General features: G+C 37.9%; 1 protein-coding gene across 1 annotated transcript in view; it reads left to right on the forward strand.

Moving 5' to 3' along the window:
- WDR25 (WD repeat domain 25) overlaps positions 1 to 20,988 on the forward strand; it is an 88,064-nt gene extending 67,076 nt beyond the window's left edge. Inside the window, exons 5-7 of the mRNA XM_032234273.1 lie at positions 9,706 to 9,876; positions 15,778 to 15,918; positions 17,058 to 20,988. Coding sequence (XP_032090164.1) covers positions 9,706 to 9,876; positions 15,778 to 15,918; positions 17,058 to 17,279 — 534 coding nt within the window. The 3' untranslated portion in view covers positions 17,280 to 20,988. The remainder of the gene's footprint in view (positions 1 to 9,705; positions 9,877 to 15,777; positions 15,919 to 17,057) is intronic.
- Positions 20,989 to 22,287: the final 1,299 nt, after the last annotated feature.

Below are 22,287 nucleotides of genomic sequence, written 5' to 3' on the forward strand. Positions count from 1 at the left end.
AGCACAAAAATAGTGCTTTGAGTTCAGCTTTTTCATTTGTTCATAATGTTGAAAGTTCCTCAACAGCTTTCATGTGCCTGAATGAACTTTTATGGTTATATGGTTAACAGTTGTGTGATCAAACAGGTGTATTAAGATCTGTTTGCCTTGGAAAGATTAACCAGCACCCATTTTAGCAGAAACAAGGATCAGATAAACAAGAATAATCAAAGAAGAAGAAGAAAACTTCATTCAAAACAACAACAACAACAACAACAATCGGGAAGAAACAGTAATCAAAGTGAGTAGAAGAAGCTGTCACATATAACAGTCAGCAAACTCTACTTCCCAATGCATTTATGCTGGTACCTACCCTACAGAAAGGGAGGCAAGCTCAGAGAACAGCAAGAACCCAACACTTACAAACTTAACAGACATCCATCCTTAGATCCATTAGCAATGATGTGTGAACCTGTGGTCTACATGTGGCTCTGAGGTATCTTTTCTTCAATCCTTGGAATAGCAACCTGTTCCTAACATGAAATTTGCACCAAATGAAATTTGACAAGATTTTTCATAGTTCTCTCTGAAATGAAGTGTATCTCTTGTCCCTCAGTTGAATAAAAGTTACTGTTTCTTATAACAGTATGTCCAGAGCTCCTAGAAGGAGATGTGCATCGATCATCAAGGCAATAATTATTCTTTATCCTTTAGGGTAACTTAACTTTGGCTTCATCACTATGATAAACTTCACTTGGATAAATTTGTGTATGCTGCCAGGATTCTTGACTGCCTCATTCTCTTTTCCAGATTGGCTGCAGCCCCAACATGGAATTACCTCTGTTTATTACATTTAACATTTCAATAGATACAGTTGAAGCGATTTCACTTATAAATGGTTTTGATATAACAGAAGGCATTTTTCTGAATAAAATTTCATGTGTTTGTCTCATTTAAACATTTTTTTTTGCCATAGGCTATACACATTCTGTAAAGCTAAAAAAGATTGCAAACCATCTTAACTTATTTAAAATTCTTCGGAGAGAGACTTAGTCAATAATAGAGCTTGCTTTGCACTTAGACCAGGGATCTCAAACTCAAATTGTCCCTAATGCCATATTAATACCATATTAGTTGTTAGCCTGAAGGCTGCAACTGTGAAGTTCTACTCTTCTATTGATTCAAAATCTCTAGTGAGTCAAACATGGAGAAAATGAAAATATAATAATATGTCATTAAACATGCATCTATAAATAAGCAATTTTTAACTGCAAAACACTACTTGTGAATAAGAGCTGCATTAGATAGCCATTTCATTTTGACCATTTGGCTGGCAGTGTTTTCTACTAGCTAAAACACCGTCTTAGGTACTGTATGTGTGGGTGGGTGTATTTCAAGATCATATCCAGAACAACATAATCTAAGAAACCTGTATTAGAATGTCTAAATCTTGCTTGCTTGCTTCAGCATCATTTATGAGCAGTCCAGGCATGGCTGTCTCTGTTGGACAAGGAATGAGAAAGAGTGCGTGCAGCAAGCAAGATTTGTTTGTTACACAAAGACAGCAGAGCCTCGTTTGGACCTCCTCCTTGGCTGCTGCCTCCTCCTCCCCCTTGGGCAGGCCCTGTCTGCTCTGTCCTATCTGGGCCTTCTTGGTCTTCTAACTCAGAGACTTGGCGTAGTCTCAGTGCACCAAAGTCGGTAAGAATTCTCAGAGGGCGGTGCTGCTTGCTTGCAAGAAGTCCCAGGTTTCTGACAATGTAGCCCAGCCTGCCAGGAATTACTTTTCCTGGGAAATCTGCTGAAGCAAACTGAAGTGAGACCCCCTGCTGCTGTTCTTCCAGGAGAATCTCCATGGTCCCCTCAGAGTCTTTTCAGCTGGGAGTATAGATGCCTCCAAATATTGTGAGTCTCAGAAAATGACTTGCAACCCACAGACCATGTGATGGAGGGTCTTGATTAGACAGGTTTTGATTCAGTCCTGGGCTAGTCCACAAAAGTCTGGAGAAGAGCGTCTGAAAATGTTGGAAAAATATAGCTAAAAGAACCAATCCTCTGTCTCTCGGTTACTTTATGTGTTTCCAAGATTGTGTAACAGCTTGTCCCAAAATAAAGAGTAAAAAAAGAAAAGGTGTGGCGTATATACTAACAAACAAATCCTCTTACTTTTTAATTCCATTGGTACCCTTACTCACATTGTGAGCAATGTTTGCTTTCTATCTTTTATTTTGGCCTTCCTTATTCTAGGATTCGCAGTTGCTATCGCTTTGCTTCTTTTTTCCCTCACCTTTATGTTCTCTCTACAGCTAATTAGCTTCTGTCACTCTACTTGCTTGTCTAGCATTCTCTGCAGTTTCATGCTTTTTTCCATCTGATTTTCTAACTTCTCTCCTTTCCAGAGATTACTGTTGCCAAGCAACAATTTCCCGTACAATGTGTTTATTGGAGTGGTCCCTTTCAGTCAGAAATCTACAAATTCTTGTGCAGCTTGAAATCATTCAAAAATTTTGTGGCAGGTTGTTGATACGAGATGTTCCTTCCGCTCTCTTCCACTCTAAAATTTTTTGTTCAAAAGGCAACAGCAACCAACAGAAGAAGACATTTAATATATAAAGCATAGTTTTGACCATAGTGCTCTTTGCCAGTAGTTTACATTTATTTTTCTGGCAATGTTCATAGCAATAGCAATAAGTACTTAGGCTTACAGTATATACCGCTTCATAATGCTTCTAAGCGGTTTACAAAGTCAGCATCTTTCCCCCAACAATCTGGGTCTACATTTTACTCATCTTGGAAGGATGGAAGGCTAAGCCTGGTGAGATATGAACTGCCAAATTGCAGGCAGCTGGCAGTCAGCAAAAGTAGCCTGCAGTACTACTGTACCACCGTGGCTCTTCATTTCTTATTAAGTTATCCAAGTACAATTATTTATTTGCAGAACTAAAGCTCAGTTTAAAATTAACGCGCAATATTGAAAGGAGAATCCTAATCACTTTGTGTGTTTAGCAAGAATTTTGGCACATGGCAACAAAAGCAGTCTCTTCATTTTGAAAGTATCCTGTTTCAGAATCCTTTTGTTCTTCCCAGCCCACTGGACCGCTTGAAAGGAAATTTGCAAAGGGACTTGGTACCTCTATTGGTCTCTTGTCATGCAGCATAACTTTCCAAAACAGAACGGAACAAGAAGGGAGAGCTGGCAAAATAGGAATTGATTTTAAAAATGATTAGATTCAACAAGGGTCTACAAGAAAAATCTAGAACAAAATTTCCCCATTTATCTCTATGGCAGATGCTGAAGATGAGTTGCTTAGAACAATGCCAAACCATTCCACTCTATGCCCCCTTTTCTTCTTCTCAATTATGCTGGCTCCCTGGGCCAAAAAATGGCAAGAAATGAGCACCGTGTCCTACAGTGGAACACGGCTGACAGAGAAAACTTTACGTTTAATTGTATGAGGTAGACGAGCCTTCTCCATGCTTTGCAATGTACATATGCATACAAACATGCAGAGATGCAATATAAGGAGAGAACAGAAAATAGAAAGACAACATATACATGCATATTCTGATTATGTCTTTATAGATATGTACATTCAAAGTCACTGAAATGAAAGAAAAACATGGCTGTGTTGACCCCAGCCAGAGCAAAAAAAAAAACAACCAACCAAAACAACCAAAAGAAGCCGAACAAGATTGGAAAATATGGAGAGAGCTGCTTCATAGCATTAGGCATGGTTAAGTGTATAGCACTATTATCATCACAAACCCGTTGCTTTGTGGCATAAAAGAAAATACTGATGCCTCACTGATGGTAAAGTGGTAGGAAGAATCCCATAAACTATGCTGTGCATGTTTTCCCTACTTGATTATTCTTCCCAGCCTGATTGAATGTTGAGAATTAATTGTGGTGTTAGTGATTCTGTCTGTCCATTTTTCAGTTACAGACAAATCCTCAGTTGCTTAGATACAATTCAAGGATGCTGGCAGTCACCTTCAAGGCCCTTCTTGGCTTGGGTCTGGATTACTTAGAGATCCATGCCCATATCTCCTTTATTGTTATTGTCTGTCCTGTTGGCATGCTCGGAGTCCTGTTGGCTAAGGAGAACTTTATGTGTCATAGCACCCGCCCTCTGAATCATGATCCCTCTGAAGGCTGAAGGCCTTTAACTTCTGGCCAAATCTTAAAGACTTAGTCGCTGCTTGTTCCCAGGTCTCATTGATGTTACGGATGGATCCCATTTTCTGGACTAATGATTGTTTGTGATTTTGCATGGTAGCTATGTACAGTATTTATTATGTCTGTATGTTTGCTTTTATTTTTAATACAATAGCTGCTCAAAGTTATTTATTTTAAATGGGATTGATTAAACAAACAAACAAACAAATAAATAATCTACCTTACTCCAGGAAATGGGTGATAATGAGAGTTCCACTGTTTGTTCTTTTCATACTTATTCAGCATGGCTAATGGTAAAGGATTCTGTCCAAAAACACCTGAATGATACATGTTCCTTGTTTTATAGGGTAACAACCAGGCTTAGTGTTTTACAGGCTAATAACCATTCTTATCTTTTTTCAATGCTTAGGCCCCTGCCTTTTCTGTTTTTTAGCATGAACAATAAAGCGCCAGACTTTCTTTGAAGACAACTTGATATTTTGAAGTTAACTGTTCAAAGAGAACGGATAATGTTAGAATAAAATGTGTTGCGTAAAATAAAAACATCAAGAAATCTAATCAGGTTTTCTTTAAAAGCATACAGAAAGATTCTATGTAAGGTCCAGTCTTCTTCCTTGAAAGAAATTTGGTCAATGGTTAAAAAGTGAACATCAAAAGAACCATCAAAAGCTTTTTTTAGATTATTCATTAAATAGTCTAGAAAGCTAAATTTGAAATTAATATTAAGGAGTAGCAGTATTAATAGGTGACAAGGATGACAATGACGATGACAGTGATGACTCCAATATGCTGTTTCAGAATTTGTGTTTCATATAGTTTAATAAAACTATAGAATAGAATTCTTTATTGGCCAACTGTGATTGGACACACAAGGAATTTATCTTTGCTAATAGAATAAAAATCATGTAGAAAAGGAGAACTACTAAATGGAAATTGAAGATGCTATCAGGAAATTTAAAGGTTGTTTAATTAATAAATATTTTTTAAAATATGTTACTCTAGAGCACGGGTGTCAAACTTGATTTTATTGAGGGCTGCATCAGGGGTGTGTTTGATCTCGGGGCCCGAGATGGGCGTGGCCAGCATGATGTCACTCGCAGAGCACCTGTGGTGGCCTGAGCGCTCTGCCAGTGAAAACAGGCTCCCGAGCTCCATTTTTGGCTGGGATTGCCTCCTGCAGCCCTCTGGCAGTGAAAACGGAGCCTAGGAGATCCGTACGCGGCCCTCACAAGCTTCATTTTCATTGGCAAGGCACCATGGGCCAGTCCTTCACTGTTTCTAGGGTGACCCCACAGGCCAGATGTAAACACACCCCACAGGTTCGGATCTGGCCCCTGGGTCTTGAGTTTGACACCCCTGCTTTAGAGACATATAATTCCTTCATGGTGGTGTTTTTCACTACCAAATCTTTCCCTAGTTGTAAACTCATCTGTTTATGTTAGTAATGTGACTTAGTGGACCATACGGAGAATATAGATATACAGGTAGTCCTCAATTTATGAGCACAATTGAGCGCAAAATTCCTGTTGCTAAACTAAAGAGTTGTTAAGACAATTTTGGCTCGTTTTACAACTTTTCTTGCCATAGTGGTTAAGTGAATCACTGCAGTTGTTACTAACAAGGTTGTTAAATGAATGGTTTCCCCATTGACTTTATTTGTCAGAAGGTTGCAAAAGGTGATCATATGACACCAGGATACTGGTGAGTATCCTGGTGTTAGTCATAAATACATGTCGGTTGCCAAGCATCCAAATTTATTTATTTTTTTAAATATATTTTATTCATTTTCACATTCCATTTTACAATCACTTATATACAGGGTATTTGCTGTAAGAAAAAATAATAAAAAAAATAAAAAAAAATAAAAAAAAAATAAAAAAGAAAACACAACTCATCATTCACAACCCCACCTGACACTTCCATCCTCCATACACCCCATCTACCCCCTCCAACTTTCCTTTCCTCCCTCTAACGCTCCCCTCCTACTTCCCTTTCCCCTCAAACCTTCCTTCTCCCCTTACTCCCAACACGCCCTCCTTACATTCCCCTTACTCCTTCCTTACTCCTCCCTCCTCTTTCCCTCTACCTCCCTCCTTGGTGTATTCCTTTATTCAAGTGTTGTTTATTATAATCTAATAAAAAGTAAAATAAACCAAGGAAAAAAAAAATTTAAAGAAAGAAAAGAGAAAAGAAAAGGAAAAAAAAAAGAACAACCGTATATAAGTGCATTCTTGTTCTTATTGAGACTATGTTAACACCCACCCACCCACCCCCCATAAATCCCCATCCCTACTCCTCCCGACTTCCCAGGGCCCACACCTGGCACTGCCTTCTATCTAAAGTATCTTATGTTCGTATGGATTAAGAATAAAAGCAATATATTAAAGGAAAAAAAAAAGACCAAAAAAGGAAAAAAAAAAAAAGAAACTCTTTGTGTTAAGCTCAGCCCCCCATCTTTATATATGCTTAAATAGTATAAGTCATTCTATCTATATTTTATTCTCGTCTCTTGCTTCTTTGTTATTTACCCCGACCTCCTGTAGACTCTCCCATTCCTCTTCCTTAACCTTGTATTCAGATAAACATTTATCCAAATTTGTATAGACATCAGTATACAATCTAACTCAAACATAATCCCTTCTAGTAAAATTTAAGCAGCGTGGATCATTCCACATATTCAAATATTACTTTATAGAAGAATAATCAAACTTTCCCTTTCTTAACCTTAATTTCAAACAATAATTCAAAATAATCTGACCAAACTTTCCCTTCTTAGTAAAGTTTAAGCAGCGTGGATCAAGTATTACTTTACACAAAAATCAGTTTGCATTCTATCTTGAAATGATCCCGAACAGCTTTCCCTTCTAATAGGATTTAAACAACGTAAATCATTCCGCATACATTTTGCCCTCATCCCTTGCTTCTCTGATATTTACCACTATCAAATTTATGCAGACATTAGTTTAAAATTTAGCTCAAAATAATTTCACCAAGCTTTCCCTTCTAATAAAAATTAAATAGCATAGATCATTCCACATATTCAAATAATACTTTCAACAAGAATCAGTTTACCTTCCGTTTTAAAATTATGTCATCCAGCTTTCCCTTCTAACAGAATTTAAACAACATAAATCATTCTGCATTCATTTTACATATATACATTCAGTATCACCCCACCAATATACGTAAATCATTCCGCATGCATTTTACCCTCATCCCTTACTTCTCTAATATTTGCCACTATCAAATTTATACAAACATTAGTTTAAAATCTAGCTCAAAATAATTTCACCAAGCTTTCCCTTCTAATAAAAATTAAATAGCATAGATCATTCCACATATTCAAATAATAGTTTCAACAAGAATCAGTTTACCTTCTATTTTAAAATAATCTCTTCAAACTTTCCCTTCTAACAAAATTTAAACAACGTAAATCATTCTGCATGTCTTTTGCATATATACATTCAGTATCACCCCACCAATACATTCCGCTTTTTCTGCCGGAGAGAGGTCGCAAACCCCCATTCAATCCACAACTTTGGTGAATATTTTAGAATGTCTAAATCCTCAAACTCCGCTTTTCTGCTTCTCCGAGGGAGGGGGAGCTACCCCCTCCATCTTGCAGCCATGTGGTCTGTTGCTTGCCTTCTCCTTCGGCTTGTCTCTCCTCTTTTCCAAGTGAATCAGGAAGTCCCGCCTTCAAAGTCTTGTAATAGAAATCTCGAGCCTCCGAAACAGAATTGAGACGAAGTCTTTGATTCTCAAATGTGACCGTAATGCCGGCTGGGGCCTCCCATTTATATTGAATCTGATGATTTCTAAGCTCTTTAGTTAAAAAGGTATAGTCCCTTCTTGCCTTTAACATCTGGAAAGGTATTTCTTTGAAGACAATCAAGTCCTGGCCATCAACTCTCAATCTATTATTGTAAAATTTTTGCATGATCGCGTTTCTGGATTCTTTTGTGGAGAAATATATGATTATGTCCCTCGGGAGCTGTCGCTGTTCCGCTACCAACGAATTCTGGCGATAGATTTTCCGAATCTGCCAATCAAAGTTAAGTCCCGGGCTTCCCACCGCATGGCTGAGGGCTTCAACAAAGGTCTGTTTCAGATTCTCTCGCTCCTTTTCGCGGAATCCTCTGACTCTTATTGCGAATGCCTTCTTATTGAAGTTTATCATAACGAGCTGTTCTTGGGTGTCTCTAATTTTTTGTTGTAATATTTGAATATTAGTAGTCAAATTAGAATTAGCCTCCTCCAAACTTTCCAATTTATTCTCTATTTCAGCGGTATAATCTGACAGGGCAGACACGGCTGCAAACGTATTCGCCTTCATTTGGTCAATTTTAGACTTTAAATCACCATATAGCTCCAATACAAATTCCTTAATTTCTTGTTTAAAATCATTAAACATTTGAAAAAAAAATTCCTGTGTTAAGAATTCTCCAGTAGAGGGCGTAGGAGACAAGGGCTGCGATTCCAGTGTAAATTCTTTAAGCTCATTCACAGATTCTTTAGGCACATTTGTAGAGAGACGCTTCGATTTTGACCTGGGTGCCATTATAAATAAACAAATAAACAGCGCTTTCGCTCCCCTCTGTTTCCAAAAAAAACAAAAAAAGTTATTTTGTTAAGGAGCGGTCTGCAGGAAGGTAAAACCGGCTACGTACATCCCCTATCAGTCACCAACGGAGAGAAATCGCCATTTTGAAGTCCGTTTAAACAAAGAAGCCTCTAAGACAAATAGTGCTGGTATTTAAGATAGTAATAAAAGCATAAATCTCACAGGAGTGGGACCCGCCCGTATTAATCCTAGCTTCAAACAACTTTGCTTTGTCCTGGGGGGGGATCGCCTGTCTAGGGCTGCAAAAAAAGGCAGCTGAGAAGAACTGGCTGGAGATAAAAGCTCCGCTCACGCTGGATCTAATCTCTATCCACAGCCAAAAAAAAAAAGAAAGGCTGTGAATTACGAATAGACCCTAACCACAGAGCTACTCCCTGCCCCTTTATAGCCAAAAAGGGGTAATATCTATGATCTTATTTAGATATACAGACCAGATCTCTGAGAGAGCTTGGTTGAGCTCTCCTCGGCGACAGGCTCCGTCCCCCCGGAAGTCCGCCAAGCATCCAAATTTTGATCACGTGACCATGGGAATGCTGCAATGGTCATAAGTGTGAAAAATGGTCTGTCACTTTTTTCAGTGCTGTTGTAACTTTGAACTTTACAACTGTTCTATTTCAAGGACTACCATCTGTATATTTATATAGATATGACAAGTCCTCTGACTGGCATTAGAAGCTCAGTCCTCCCATTTTATTACCATATCCATCAGCTAAGAGATAGGTGGTTTTTTTTCCCTTACATTTCTTTGAGTGGCAGGTTTCATTTACCTACCATAATCATCATAAGATGGCCTTTTTCTATTTGCCAGAAAAGGGAAGTTGGAAATCACTTGAGAGGGTTATGCTATATTCACATCCTGAGGAAAGAAGCTAGAAACATAACAAATTAACACAAAATATTGTCTTTTTTTTTTTTAAACCCATAGGTTATAAAAGTCTACAAAGCCACAGTTCAACAAACCTTGGACATCATGTTTCTCCGTGAAGGAAAAGAATTTTTTACCAGCACTGATGCAGTGAGCCAAGATTCAGCTGATCGTACCATCATTGCCTGGGACTTCCAAACTGCTGCAAAGATTTCCAATCAAATTTTTCATGTGAGATAGATATGTACTTTCTTATTTATTTTGAAGATTCTTATATTGCCGTGTGTGAAAAATTTATCATGAACAGCAATTTGTTTAGGAAGCAGTTGAAAGAACTTTGTTGGGTTTCTCAAACCATCACAAAATAGGATGATTTTAGAAAACTCTAGTACAGCCAATCTCGGCAATCTAACCAAGTATTAAAGGTATGCTCAGAAGGCTTTCTCTAAGTCTGCATATTATCAGAAGCTAGTGACACCCTTTTTGTGGGGGATAAAGATTTTCTCCAGTTTTGTATCTCAAGTAAGGACCATTTTTGCTGTGTCATTTGCAGACAATTTTATTGTAACCTGCTTCCCACCCCCTTCCCATGATCCCTATTTGAACTGCTTTTCTTTCTGTAGTCCCAGATGGTAGTGTGATCTTCAAAAGCTGAACAAGGTCAGAACTGATTAAAACTTGGTGATAAAACCATTAGAAATGCTAAGATAGACAGAGAGAGAGGGAGAAAGAGAGGGTGGGAGAGAGGGTGTGTGTGTGTGTGAGAGAGAGAAAGAGATGGGAAATACAAGGCAGGAAGGAAAGGTTATTTGGGGACTTTCTCACAGAATGCATAATCATTCTTTCTTTGAAGAAAAGTCTTTCACAAATGAAGGCAAATATACATGTCCCAGGATTCGAGTTTCAAGTTTCATTTTATTTATATGCCGCCCTATTCCCAGCGGGACTCAGGGCGGCGCACAAACCCAAGGGGGGGAGGGAGAAACACAAAAACTACAAAAGTACAGGGCATTTAAAAACAGCTAACAGCCACATGATTCGAGAGGGGAAGGGAACTCATCAACCCCAGGCCTGCCGACACAGCCAGGTTTTAACGGCTTTTCGGAGGCCTGGAGAGAGGTGAGGGTCCGAATCTCTGTGGGGAGTTCGTTCCAAAGGGCCGGAGCCACTACAGAGAAGGCCCTCCCCCGGGTAGTGGCCAGATGACATTGGCTGGTAGACGGAACCCAGAAGAGGCCTACTCTGTGTGATCTAATGGGTCTTTGGGAGGTAATTGGCAGCAGATAACGTTGCAAGGATAACGTTGCAAAATTGAATCTGGGTTGGCTATTGGGACCAGAGGTTTACCTTTCTGAGCTTTTGGACTCATGCTGGAGGGCATCTTCAGGACACTTCTCTCTACTGGAATATATGCTTTGGGTTATTCTGTGAGTCGTATTTATGTGCTGCCTTCCTGGTTGGTTGGTTGGTGTGTTGATGGCTGGCAATTAGTTGTTTCTTTGTAACCAGCAGCTTGTCAGGTACTTAGGACCCAATGGTTTGGCAGCACAAGAAGACAACAGCCAATCACCCGCCATAAACCCACCAATCAACCCACCAATTTATGTAGGAAGGCACTACATAAATACAACTCACAGAATAGCCCAAAGCCCATAGAGAGAGAAGTTCCCTGAAGATGCACTCCAGTGTCTGAAAACTCAGAAAAGTAAAACCTCTGGTCCTGGTGACCGACCCAGATTCAATCTTTTTCTTTTTTAAATAGAACGTATAAGGATGATTCTCATCAATGAATGGATTCAGTATTCACTGTATTTTTCAAGAAACTGATTAACTTTTTGGTCATAGTGTTCTATAATGGAGGAGAGTAAGGACTTTGAACTCACTTTGCCAGTGACAAGATATTTTGCTTTTAATAACAAAATTCATTCTGAACAGCCTTCAGAATGTTTAATAAATGGGTTTGGTCAGTCGTAATTGGCTTGGGCATACAAATTAGAAGGCAGAGATGCAAAGTAGGTGCATGATGCCTGCCAATCAATCATCTGTCAGGGTGAGTCATGTTATTAACTCTCGGGAAGTGATTTATTGCAATCAAGGTCTGGAGTTGAGATTGGCACTTTGGAATGCAAGAGAGCATTGTCTTTCTTTCAGAAAGTAATGGAGACCCAGGACTTCCCAGTTTTGAGGAATTTCTGCCTTCTCTGCCCCAGAGACAGGGTTTTTAGGTCTTGCAGAACAGTTTAAGGCCATGACTCCCACATTTTGGGCAAAAATACTAATTTTGGGTGGCACGATTAAAGCTGCAGTTCCTGGCCATTAAAAAGTTCCTTACTTCTGTTCTAATCAGATGCAAGACAGACTTGGTGATCTGGCACTGCTTTGGGCCCATGTTCACTCCATGGCTTGTCTGAATAGAAACGGATCAGACAATAGAAGATGAGAAAGACTGTTTGAGACCTGTTATAGGCAGACAATATTGGAATGGAGGAAAAAAAAATTTAAAAAAGAATTCTGCATACTAAATAGTTTAAAGATAGTTTTTAATATTCTTTGATGTATGTAGGCTGTACACACAGTGAGACTTAAGCGATGTTTGAGCTTTAGAGCCTTTCTTTCTGGCATCCAAAACTCATATCTTTCTATTAAAAAGAGAATAGACCACAGAGGTGTTGTGTATGCATGTATAGACTCATTTAGAGAGCCTTATTTCTGTGTCTTGTTGAGGGAAGAAAGATTTGGAGCTTTAGAATAACTAAGGCATTATCTACTGTCAAGCCTGAACATGTGAAGAAGACGTCTTTGAAGATGCTGCCCATTTGATGATTTTAAAAAGAGATTTTGTACGTTCTTTAGGGAAGGATACTAATCTCAATTATAGCCGAACCTCTGTACAAAGTCAGTGCAAGTTTAGTCTCTTTTGAAATGCAAAGAATAAAGTCAATTGGTATCCATTCAGTTTTGAAAAGGAGAAATTCTGCCCAGGTAGAAAGTGGAGTGTATGATTTAATAAAACGTTCCTATCACCATCTTCCAAGGTGGCCTTTGTCCAGTTTTGCCGATACACAGTTCTGTGTAAAAGCTGTTGTAGTTGATTTGGCATTTGCACTTCTAAAGGAACACAGTGTAGTGAATAAGAAACTGCAGTGTGCTCAGTTTTGATGTATTCAGAAACTTTTACAAGATGATTTTCTCTGGAGAGGAGAATGGCGTTGTTTAATACTCTCCCCAGAGAAAGTATGAATTTGAGAGAAATTGTTGTGGCTGTGTTTAATAATTATTAGAAATAGTCTTTAATATTTTTAATTTCTGCTTCTGAATTTCTAGATAAGTGGCTTGTGCACTCTCAGACGTCAGTGTCCCATTTAAGCAGCGATAAAAAAAGTTTAATTTCAGTTTGATTAGCACTTGGAAGGATCTGCAGTTTGCTCATCAACTCAGTTTGGAAAATCTGGACTTTTTCACAAAGTTGATGGAAATTGATATTAGGAACAATATCTCATGAAAGTTAATAAAGTTTCAACACTACTTTATAATGCCTTGGTAAGACTACACTTGGAATATTGCATTAAATTTTGGTCGCCACGATATAAAAAAGATGTTGAGACTGTAGAAAGAGTGCATAGAAGAGCAACAAAGGTGATTAGGGGACTGGAGACTAAAACATATGAAGAACGGTTGCTGGAATTGGGTATGTCTAGTTTAATGAAAAGAAGGGGTAGGAGTGACATGATAGCAGAGCCGAGGTGGCATAGTGGTTAGGGTGCAGTACTGCAGGCCACTTCAGCTAACTGTTATCTGCAGTTCAGCAGTTCTAATCTCACCGGCTCAAGGTTGACTCAGCCTTCCATCCTTCCGAGGTGGGTGAAATGAGGACCCGGATTGGTGGGGGCAATATGCTGACTCTGTAAACCACTTAGAGAGGGCTGAAAGCCCTATGAAGCGGTATAGAAGTCTAACTGCTATTGCTATTGCTATTGCTATTGCTATTGCTATTGCTATCAGTGTTTTGATATCTCAGTGGCTGCCACAAAGAAGAGGGAGTCAAGCTATTCTCCAAAGCACCTGAGCGCAGGCCAAGAAGGGTGAAAACTAATCAAGAAGAGAAGCAACCTAGAACTAAGGAGAAATTCCCTGACAGTTAGAACAATTAATCAGTGGAAAAACTTGCCTCCAGAAGTTGTGACTGCTCCAACACTGGAAGTTTTTAAGAAGAGATTGGGCGACCATTTGTCTGAAATGGGGGTTAGACTATAAGACCTGCAAAGTCATTTCCAGTTATTCTATTCTATTTTATTCTATTCTATTCTATTTATATCAATATCTATTGATATTTTCTGGCTTCAACAAATGGTCAAGAAGAAATGAAGCCTGACAATTTCTATATAAAAAACAAAGGCTCTGAAGCTCAGTTTCACAAAAAACTTTGTTTAGGAACATTTTCCATTCAGAATGGCACAACTTGCTGTGGGACAATTCAATGCAGGCTAACTCAAGAGAGGGACAAGTAAATTTCAATGCACCTTGTCTTCTCAAATTAGAAGTCCTCAAGACTGGGGTCTCCATGCTCTGGCTCACCCTAGATGCTCTTGAGTTATCCCGCACTGAATTGTCCTGCAGTGAGTTAGCTGCAGTGAGTCAGCTGGTGTGAGTTGGCCATGGTGAGGTGGATGGGGCAAGACAGATGGGGCAAGTCTGCCATGGCAAGTTATCCTAGACCCTTTTCCATTTCCCCTGTATTTGCTATTTTCAGGGATTGCTAAATCTTGCCAAAGCATTGTTTTCTGTTTTTCCCCCAAGACATTTTGTGTGAATTTCTAGCATTCTCAAGATAAATGTATATTCCGTAGATAACATTTAAGTATATCAGTGATCCCTGAAAATTTTCACTTATTTGGGTATGGTGAACAAGAGAAGGATAAATTTCATTAATATTTCAGTTTTATTCTCCAACAGGTTACTTTTATTCTCCAACAGATCAGGGATGGGGCCAAAATGAACTTCCTCAGACCATTCCTGACTGAGAATTTTTTTTGCCCAGTTTAATACTGAATACAGTGATATTTTATTGCCAATGTGTTATTGAGAGAAGTTGAGGCCTTAGAACAGGTTTCTAGGAGTCAAAGTCATGGCAACTACTTTCTTCATTAATAAGTATTGCTTTGACTGTGTCTCATATATTTTACTCTGTTGTGATAAAATGTAGCGTTCATAAAATATTATCCATAAGGATTAAGTAAATCTACAGTGGTTCATATGAGCATATGGAGAGACAGACATTTTCAGAAAATGAAATCTATTTTCTAAGACATTTCAATTTAGCTTAATTTTCTGTACATTCCATTATTAGCAATATACAGTATTTCAAAGGGAATAAGAAGATAAGTTTCTTAAATCTATCTTAAATAGATTATAATATGCTTCAGGAAATTCCTAGAATGTGGGGCAGGTGGAAATAGATTCATTGTTTGCAGGGATAGGTGGAGATTCAATTGTTTCAGGTTTGGTTGCAGTAGAGTAGAGACAGATTATCTTTTTGTGCTGGGACATCGTTTGTCCCAGCATTTTTATCAGTCTCTAAAGGTTGAAGAGGGCATTATAGTGATGCAGATATATCACTGGATAGGAAAGGGTAAACATTTATTTGAGGAGTTTGAGGTTTTATTTTAAAAATAAAATAAATACATAAAGTAAATTGGAGAATTGATATTAGGGTTGTGTAGCACTTGGGAAATAATTCGGAAGAGAGGTTTTGGAAAATTGTGGGAGGATGAGTGCAGCATTTGTCACAACTTTAAGGTTGCTGTGCATTTTCTTGGAATCATGCAGTTGCTCTCTACAGCTGCCAGGTGATCCTGGAGGAAGAATGGCAAGCAAGACCTTATTGTCTGTCCCCTCCCTTGCATATTAGGGCACCTTTTTTGGATCTGAATCTAAAGCACAATCACAATCTTTCATGACACCACTTCATCGTATCCTAAACCTGTTGTTGGGTCACCAATTTCTTGAAGGTGTTGATTTGGTGAGAATCTTGAGGGCAACAAGCAGAGACTTATGTATCATATGACCTGCAAGGACAGACCGTATAGTTTGATTCAGAGCCTGTGAACATTTTCTTTCTAATTTTCTTTGCAGGAACGTTTCACCTGCCCCAGTCTTTCAGTTCATCCTAAAGAGCCTGCCTTTGTTGCTCAGACAAACGGTAACTACATGGCTTTATTTTCCAGCCTGCCACCTTATCGAATCAACAAAAAGAAGAGGTTTGAAGGGCACAAGGTATATATCCATCAATGGGTTTTATTTCTTTTATGTACCAAATTATGTTACTGCTTTTCAGTAGGGATGCAATTTAATAGACATCAATACTATTGTCTGTAGTTTAGTTAATGTAGAATTTAAATTGCAGTAAAGTAACTAAAAGCATTATTAGCTAATAACTAGACAATCTGTGACCACTTGGGTTATCATTTCAGAGATATTTCCTTACCAGATTCTTCAACAGTGATAGTATTTCTAACACACTGCCTTGAAAATAGCCATGTTGATCTGTATAGCATAATCAAACATCAACATTTTGTATTATGTCTATTAGTTTTATGGTCATAAAGGTAAAGGTTCCCTTCGTATATACGTGCTGGTGGTTCCTGACTCTAGGGGGCGGTGCTCATCTCCATTTCAAAGCCGAAGAGCCAGTGCTATCTGAAGACGTCTCTGTGGTCATGTGGCTGGCATAACTAAACCCCGAAGGCACACAGAACGCTGTTCCCACCAAGGGTGGTGCCTATTTTTCTACTTGCATTTTTACATGCTTTTGAACTGCTAGGTTGGCAGAAGCTGGGACAAGTAATAGGAGTTCAGTCCATTACGTGGTGCTAGGGATTCAAACTGCTGATCTTTCTGATCAGCAAGCTCAGCGTCTTAGCCACTGGGCCACTGTGTCCCTTCCTTTATGGTCATATTTGTCATAAAAGATTTTTGAAAATTAGCCAAATTTCAATTCCATGGGAGTCTTGAGCCCTAGATTTTGAGTATTATAAGAGTTAACCCATTTGAGGTTCCTTGGTTCAATAATTGGTGCCCTATGATACACTATTTCACTCAGTTAAAAGTTACAGAAAGAGAGTTTTAGTGATAGATGATATAGATAGCAGAGAGAGAGAGAAAAAGAGAAAGAGAGAGAGAGATGATCAATAGATGATAGAAAGAGACAGACAGACAGACAGACGGACAATTACTGCTAACAATGAGACGTCTAAAATGTGGCCGTCACATTAAATACCTAGGGAAGCGATTAGGCCATTTTGGTACAAATAGATATGTTTATTATAGTGTAAAATTCCACAAAGCTATAGATCATATTGCAATTCATTAATGAGCATCTTGATTTATTTACTCTTAATTCTTGACTCAAACAGGTTGAAGGATTTGCTGTAGGCTGTGAATTTTCACCTGACGGAACACTTCTTGTGACAGGAAGTTCAGATGGCAAAGTATTTTTTTACAACTATCGCACAGCTCAAATTATCCGCACCATGTCAGCACATAGTCAAGCCTGTGTGAATGCAGTCTACCATCCAGTCCTTCCATCACTCCTTGCTACCTGTGCCTGGGATGGGATAATCAAGATCTGGCAATAATAGGAAAGTTAGATAGCCAACTGGCTTTCCAACTTTGTAAATATACTTTTTTTCCCTTGTAGTTTAATTTCTTAGAACTTTTGTGTTCTGTACAATGGTACAGAAACCAGTGCTTCTCAACCCTAGTGACTTTATGATTTGTGGACCTCAAATCCCCAAGTCCCCCAGGCACAATGCTTGCTGGGAAATTCTGTGAGTTGGTTAACATATTTAGAGCACCTAAGATTTGAGAAATACATACTAAATCAATCTTACTAAGACTATGTGGGGCAGGAAATATAAAATTCTCCAGTCATGCTACACAAATAATTAATTTGCCTGGCGCTGTTTTTGAGTCATACTTTGCCCTTAACTTAACTTCTCCAAAGAGTTTTTTGATGCCGTTATAGCTACAGTATTCTTTTAAATAGCTGCTACTAGCTTTCTCCAAGTTTTTGTTGCTGGGAATTAGGACAATATGAGCTAGATTGAAAAAGGAATTAAAGATTAACTGAAGCCCTAAATCTATATGTTCTGCCTGTTTTAATTGGATGTGGAATGCACAAATTTAATTGATAGAAGTAATTAAAAGGAATTCAATATCATTCCAACTTCTTCTGGGAGCCTAGATTTTTTAAATCACTTTAGCATTACTAAATCAGCACTCTTAGATTAAAACTTAACTATTCTTTAGCTTCCGTCACTGCTTTACCCTTGTACTATTACTTGATCCGGCAGGCTTTTCATCCGGTTTTAGTGGAGTTACACTATGCTAGAACTGGTGTAATCATGAAGGCTATTCTGAGTGATGTGGTTAGTGGGGGTCCTTGGTGCTCTCTCAGCTTGCTTGTTTTCTTACAGATGTGCTGGCACGATGGTGTTACTTAGTTAGGGTAATGAAACATCTGCAAGAAAACAAGCAAGCTGAGAAAGCCCCAAAGACCCCTCGTTTCAATCCTGAGCTACAAATATTCTCCTTCATTGGTAATGTGGTTAGGGTATGATCCTGATATCTTTATGGTCACCTGAAGCCAGGGATGGGATTCTACTGATTTAACAACCAGTTCGCTGAGCACACACTTGTGTACACTGCAGATGTGTGCACAGTTTAAAGAAGACTTACCTTCTGGATTACTGTTTGGGAAAGAAAATAGCTGAGGTGCAGCAATCCATTCTGCTGCGTAACTCAGGTGAGAAGATAAAGGTAGGTAAAGCGCAGGGGAGGGCGGGAGGGCGTGCCCACTTGCTAGTGGGAGTGAACTGGTTTGCTCCCAGTTGATCTTCGGAGCTACCACTTCACCCAAACTGGTCCGAACTGGTAGAATCCCACCCCTGCATGAAGTTCAAAGAGATTTGGATGCTTATATATATAATTTTAAATAGTTTTGTTATAAAAATTTACAGCAAACCTGGAAGCAATAGCATTTCTAGCAGCATAGCTATTTTTGTAAAGCTCAAGGATATAGTAAGCTTCTTTTCCCAAAATCACACTTTTCTTCCTGATTGGGAGCTGATATATTTAATTATAATAACGGAACTGTTTTTGTTGGTGCCTTGCATTAATGTAAAATTTACTCTGAAGGAACACATTAGGTTTCTACAGAATGTAGGGAGAGGAGAGTAAAAAGTTTAAAGTGCTCCATGGAAACATATGGAGGTAGCCCACCAGAGCCACGCCTAATAAATTATCTTTCACATACGGTAGCCAGGAATGGAATCACTTAGAAATGTATCTGTCTTTTCTTTGCAAAATACAGAGTGTACTTTTATATTTTGCTAAAATGTGCAAAATAATATACATGTTACATATATAATATGATACATAAAAATTAAAATTTCAAAGTACTCTAAATCTAACTTAAAAGTTTCCTGTTGTAAATATATTTTTTCTAAAATATTAACTATAAAGTACTCATTATCAAACCTATTTATATATTTTTATTGATTGAATGTATCTATTGATCAGCTTTCCTGTGCTCAGCAAGACTAACATTCACTAAGATTAATAGTCTTTTATTTTTTATGTTGTTTTAACTTAACATGCACTTAATACGTTTCATAAAACGTAAATTTTAACAGATTTTTATAATTCTTAGTTGATGATTGCCTTGTTTAGTGATCATTTGAAGTTACAACGACACTAAAAAGTTACTTTATGACTGGTTCTCAAACTATGACCATCACAATATCTCAATGGTCATTTGGTCCCCATTTGTGCACTTTACAGTTGGCTTCCGACAAGCAAAGTTAATGAAGAAGCAGATGTGAAATTGCAAGTTGCAGTAATGCAATGACTCACTTAATGACCATGTCATTTAGTGATGAAGTTGCCAGTCCCAATTGTGGTTGTTAAATGAGGCCTATCCATGTTTGGTCCAGACATTTTCCTCTCTATAAATAAATACCCGGGCAATGGCGGATTCTCATCTAGTAATTTAATATAAAAGCACACTAATAAAATGGTATTAAAAAAATCTTATTCCAAAAGCAGCAACTGGGCTAACATGAAATCTGCGGAGTTATTTGGAGAGTGACAGTACTTTCTCTATGCCTTTCAGTCTCAGTGTAGCTATCCAAAACCAAGAAACCAAAATTGAGAGTAGATAAAGAAACCAAGAAGGTAGGAAAGAGCTGTGGTGTCATAAGTATATCACATCTGGGCTACAAAAATCAACAAACTATAAAGGTTACACAAGCAATCACAACCCCGAAATACAAGTCTATTTGTATGGAAGGGAGAATACCATCTACATTAATAAATCAATAATCTTTCAACTTAAATTGTAAGATTATTCTGTCCAATAGCTAATCATTTCTGTTTTCCTAATAAAGCTACATTCAATCTTCTCCTAGGCTTCAAGAGGTTCTTCAATTTTTTGGATCAGGTTTTTTTTTAATATAAACTATAATTTATATAAGCTGAGGAAGGAATGAAGAGAAAGAAATTGTGAACTTTTAAAATGACTTTTAAAATGAAAGTAGTGTACTTGTTCTTTTAAGAGTGATTTATTTTAGCCATTATGTCCAGAAAAGTACTTTAATAGTGTACAATACTTCACCAATAATGATGGTTGGTCCTTGACTCACATTTCCTACATAGAGGTTACTGGTTTAATTCTCTTGATAGAACACTTCATCACTCTGAAAATAAAATTCAAGTAATGCCACTTTGGAATTATTCTAGATCAAAGGTGCATAAGCATACCGAGGGGCCTAATGTACCTGTCCAACTGCCCCCATTTATTTGTACCCATTTCCTGTGTTCTTATTCATGTTTATTCTTATTCCTGTTATGTTGTACATGAGTGACAAACTAAATAAGCAAATAAATTTCATTACCTCAACTTTTTGCAAGTAAGTTTTGGAAAATTCACAGTGTACTTAACAATGTTGAACTTCAGAGGTTGTCAAATTTTCAGACTATGGAAACCTAGTTAAAAGAAAAATTCCTGGAATCCTAGACCAAGAGGAAATGTACTAATGATAGAATTATTTATTTAGTGTATGGCAAAAATGTTAAAAATCACATCACAATTACATTCTCAATGAGCAAATCTGAAGCTGTTTACTCTCTTTACAAATTCAAAGGTATTATATAGTCAATACATGATGGAATTACATACAGAAAGTCCCTGAAGTTTCCCTGATACTTGGTGCTCAACAGCTTACTTGTTTTCCTGCAGATGTTTCATTACCCAAATTAAATTTATATTTACTGACAAAGAAATAAAGGGAGACTAGTAAAGATCTATTTCAAGCTATTTAGCTCTTGTCAGCTAGCTTCTGGGATTCGAACCTGGGTTGCTTACATATTAGGTATTAACCTCTAAGCTATGGGATCTTCTCACTTTGTCAGCTATACCAGAAAGGAGATTGTTTTTTTAATCAGGGCAACCTGGTCTACCCAAATATGGAACGAAAGCGGAAGCAGTATACTTCATCCCATATTTGGATAGACCAGGTTGCCGTGATAAAAAACACTTAATTACCCAAATTAGGTAATAGCACTGATAATGTTACCTAGTTTGGACAATGAAACGTCTACAAGAAAACAACCAAGCCCAGAGATCACCAAGGATGCCTCATTTGAGCTATAAATTCTCTCCTTTATTGGTTTCCCTGATGTACACTCAGAAGGCACTGTTCCACAGTGTGTCTGCTTTGGAACACCATAGCTCCATTACGAAGAGGAAAATTTTCCCCATTTCTGGAGGAGATTACAGTCTGCCATGTTGAGTCCTAGTTTTAGGGAGCATTGAGTAGGTTTTATGGGGTAGATTGAATCCTTTTGGTTCAGCTCTAAAGCAGGGAACTTTGTGACATTCTGGTGGAACAGTAGAGGACCATTCTTGTGTCCAGGCTGAAGCAGATAATGATATTCTAATGCTAGAAATTGGCAGTAAAGCCAAAAATAAACTGATTATTGTAAATGCAAAATTAACATTTTGAATGTGCAAAAAATAAAACTTTAATTTCACAATTAGCTTGGGAGATTAATGTTTTAACCAAACAGATCAATATTCAATTATTAGGTATGACTGCATTCCTTGGGGGGAAAAATGTTCAATATTTGGAATAATTGATGCTACTTGTAAGCAGAGGTCATCTTTTATACTTAGTCTATTTCTGTGCTGGCTTATCCCCTTTCAAAGGTATGATATTTGCAAATGGCATAAGATATTTCAGTATTGACAGGCAATATTTTTTTTTAGAATCTCTAGCCAGAAAATCTGTACAAAGAAATGTGGTTTTTAATGTGAAATTAGTTAAAATGGATCTATATTGTTTCTTCTTTAATGGTAATTCAGATCCAGTATAATCAACATAATGCTTCTGGACCTGTTTAATTTTTTTTTATTTTAAAAGAGAAAATACGCCCTTCCTGTGGCACATAAATCAGACAGGTGTTATATCACCGTTTTTGCTATTTTCCCTGAGGGAAATTTTGTTTGGAAGATTTAGAAGGCACACAAAATTATTTTAGAAATGCATTCGCTTCAATGTGTATGTTTAAACTGAATTGCAATCA

The sequence above is a fragment of the Thamnophis elegans genome, chromosome 1, assembly GCF_009769535.1.
Source record: "Thamnophis elegans isolate rThaEle1 chromosome 1, rThaEle1.pri, whole genome shotgun sequence".
NCBI classification, from domain to species: domain Eukaryota; kingdom Metazoa; phylum Chordata; class Lepidosauria; order Squamata; family Colubridae; genus Thamnophis; species Thamnophis elegans.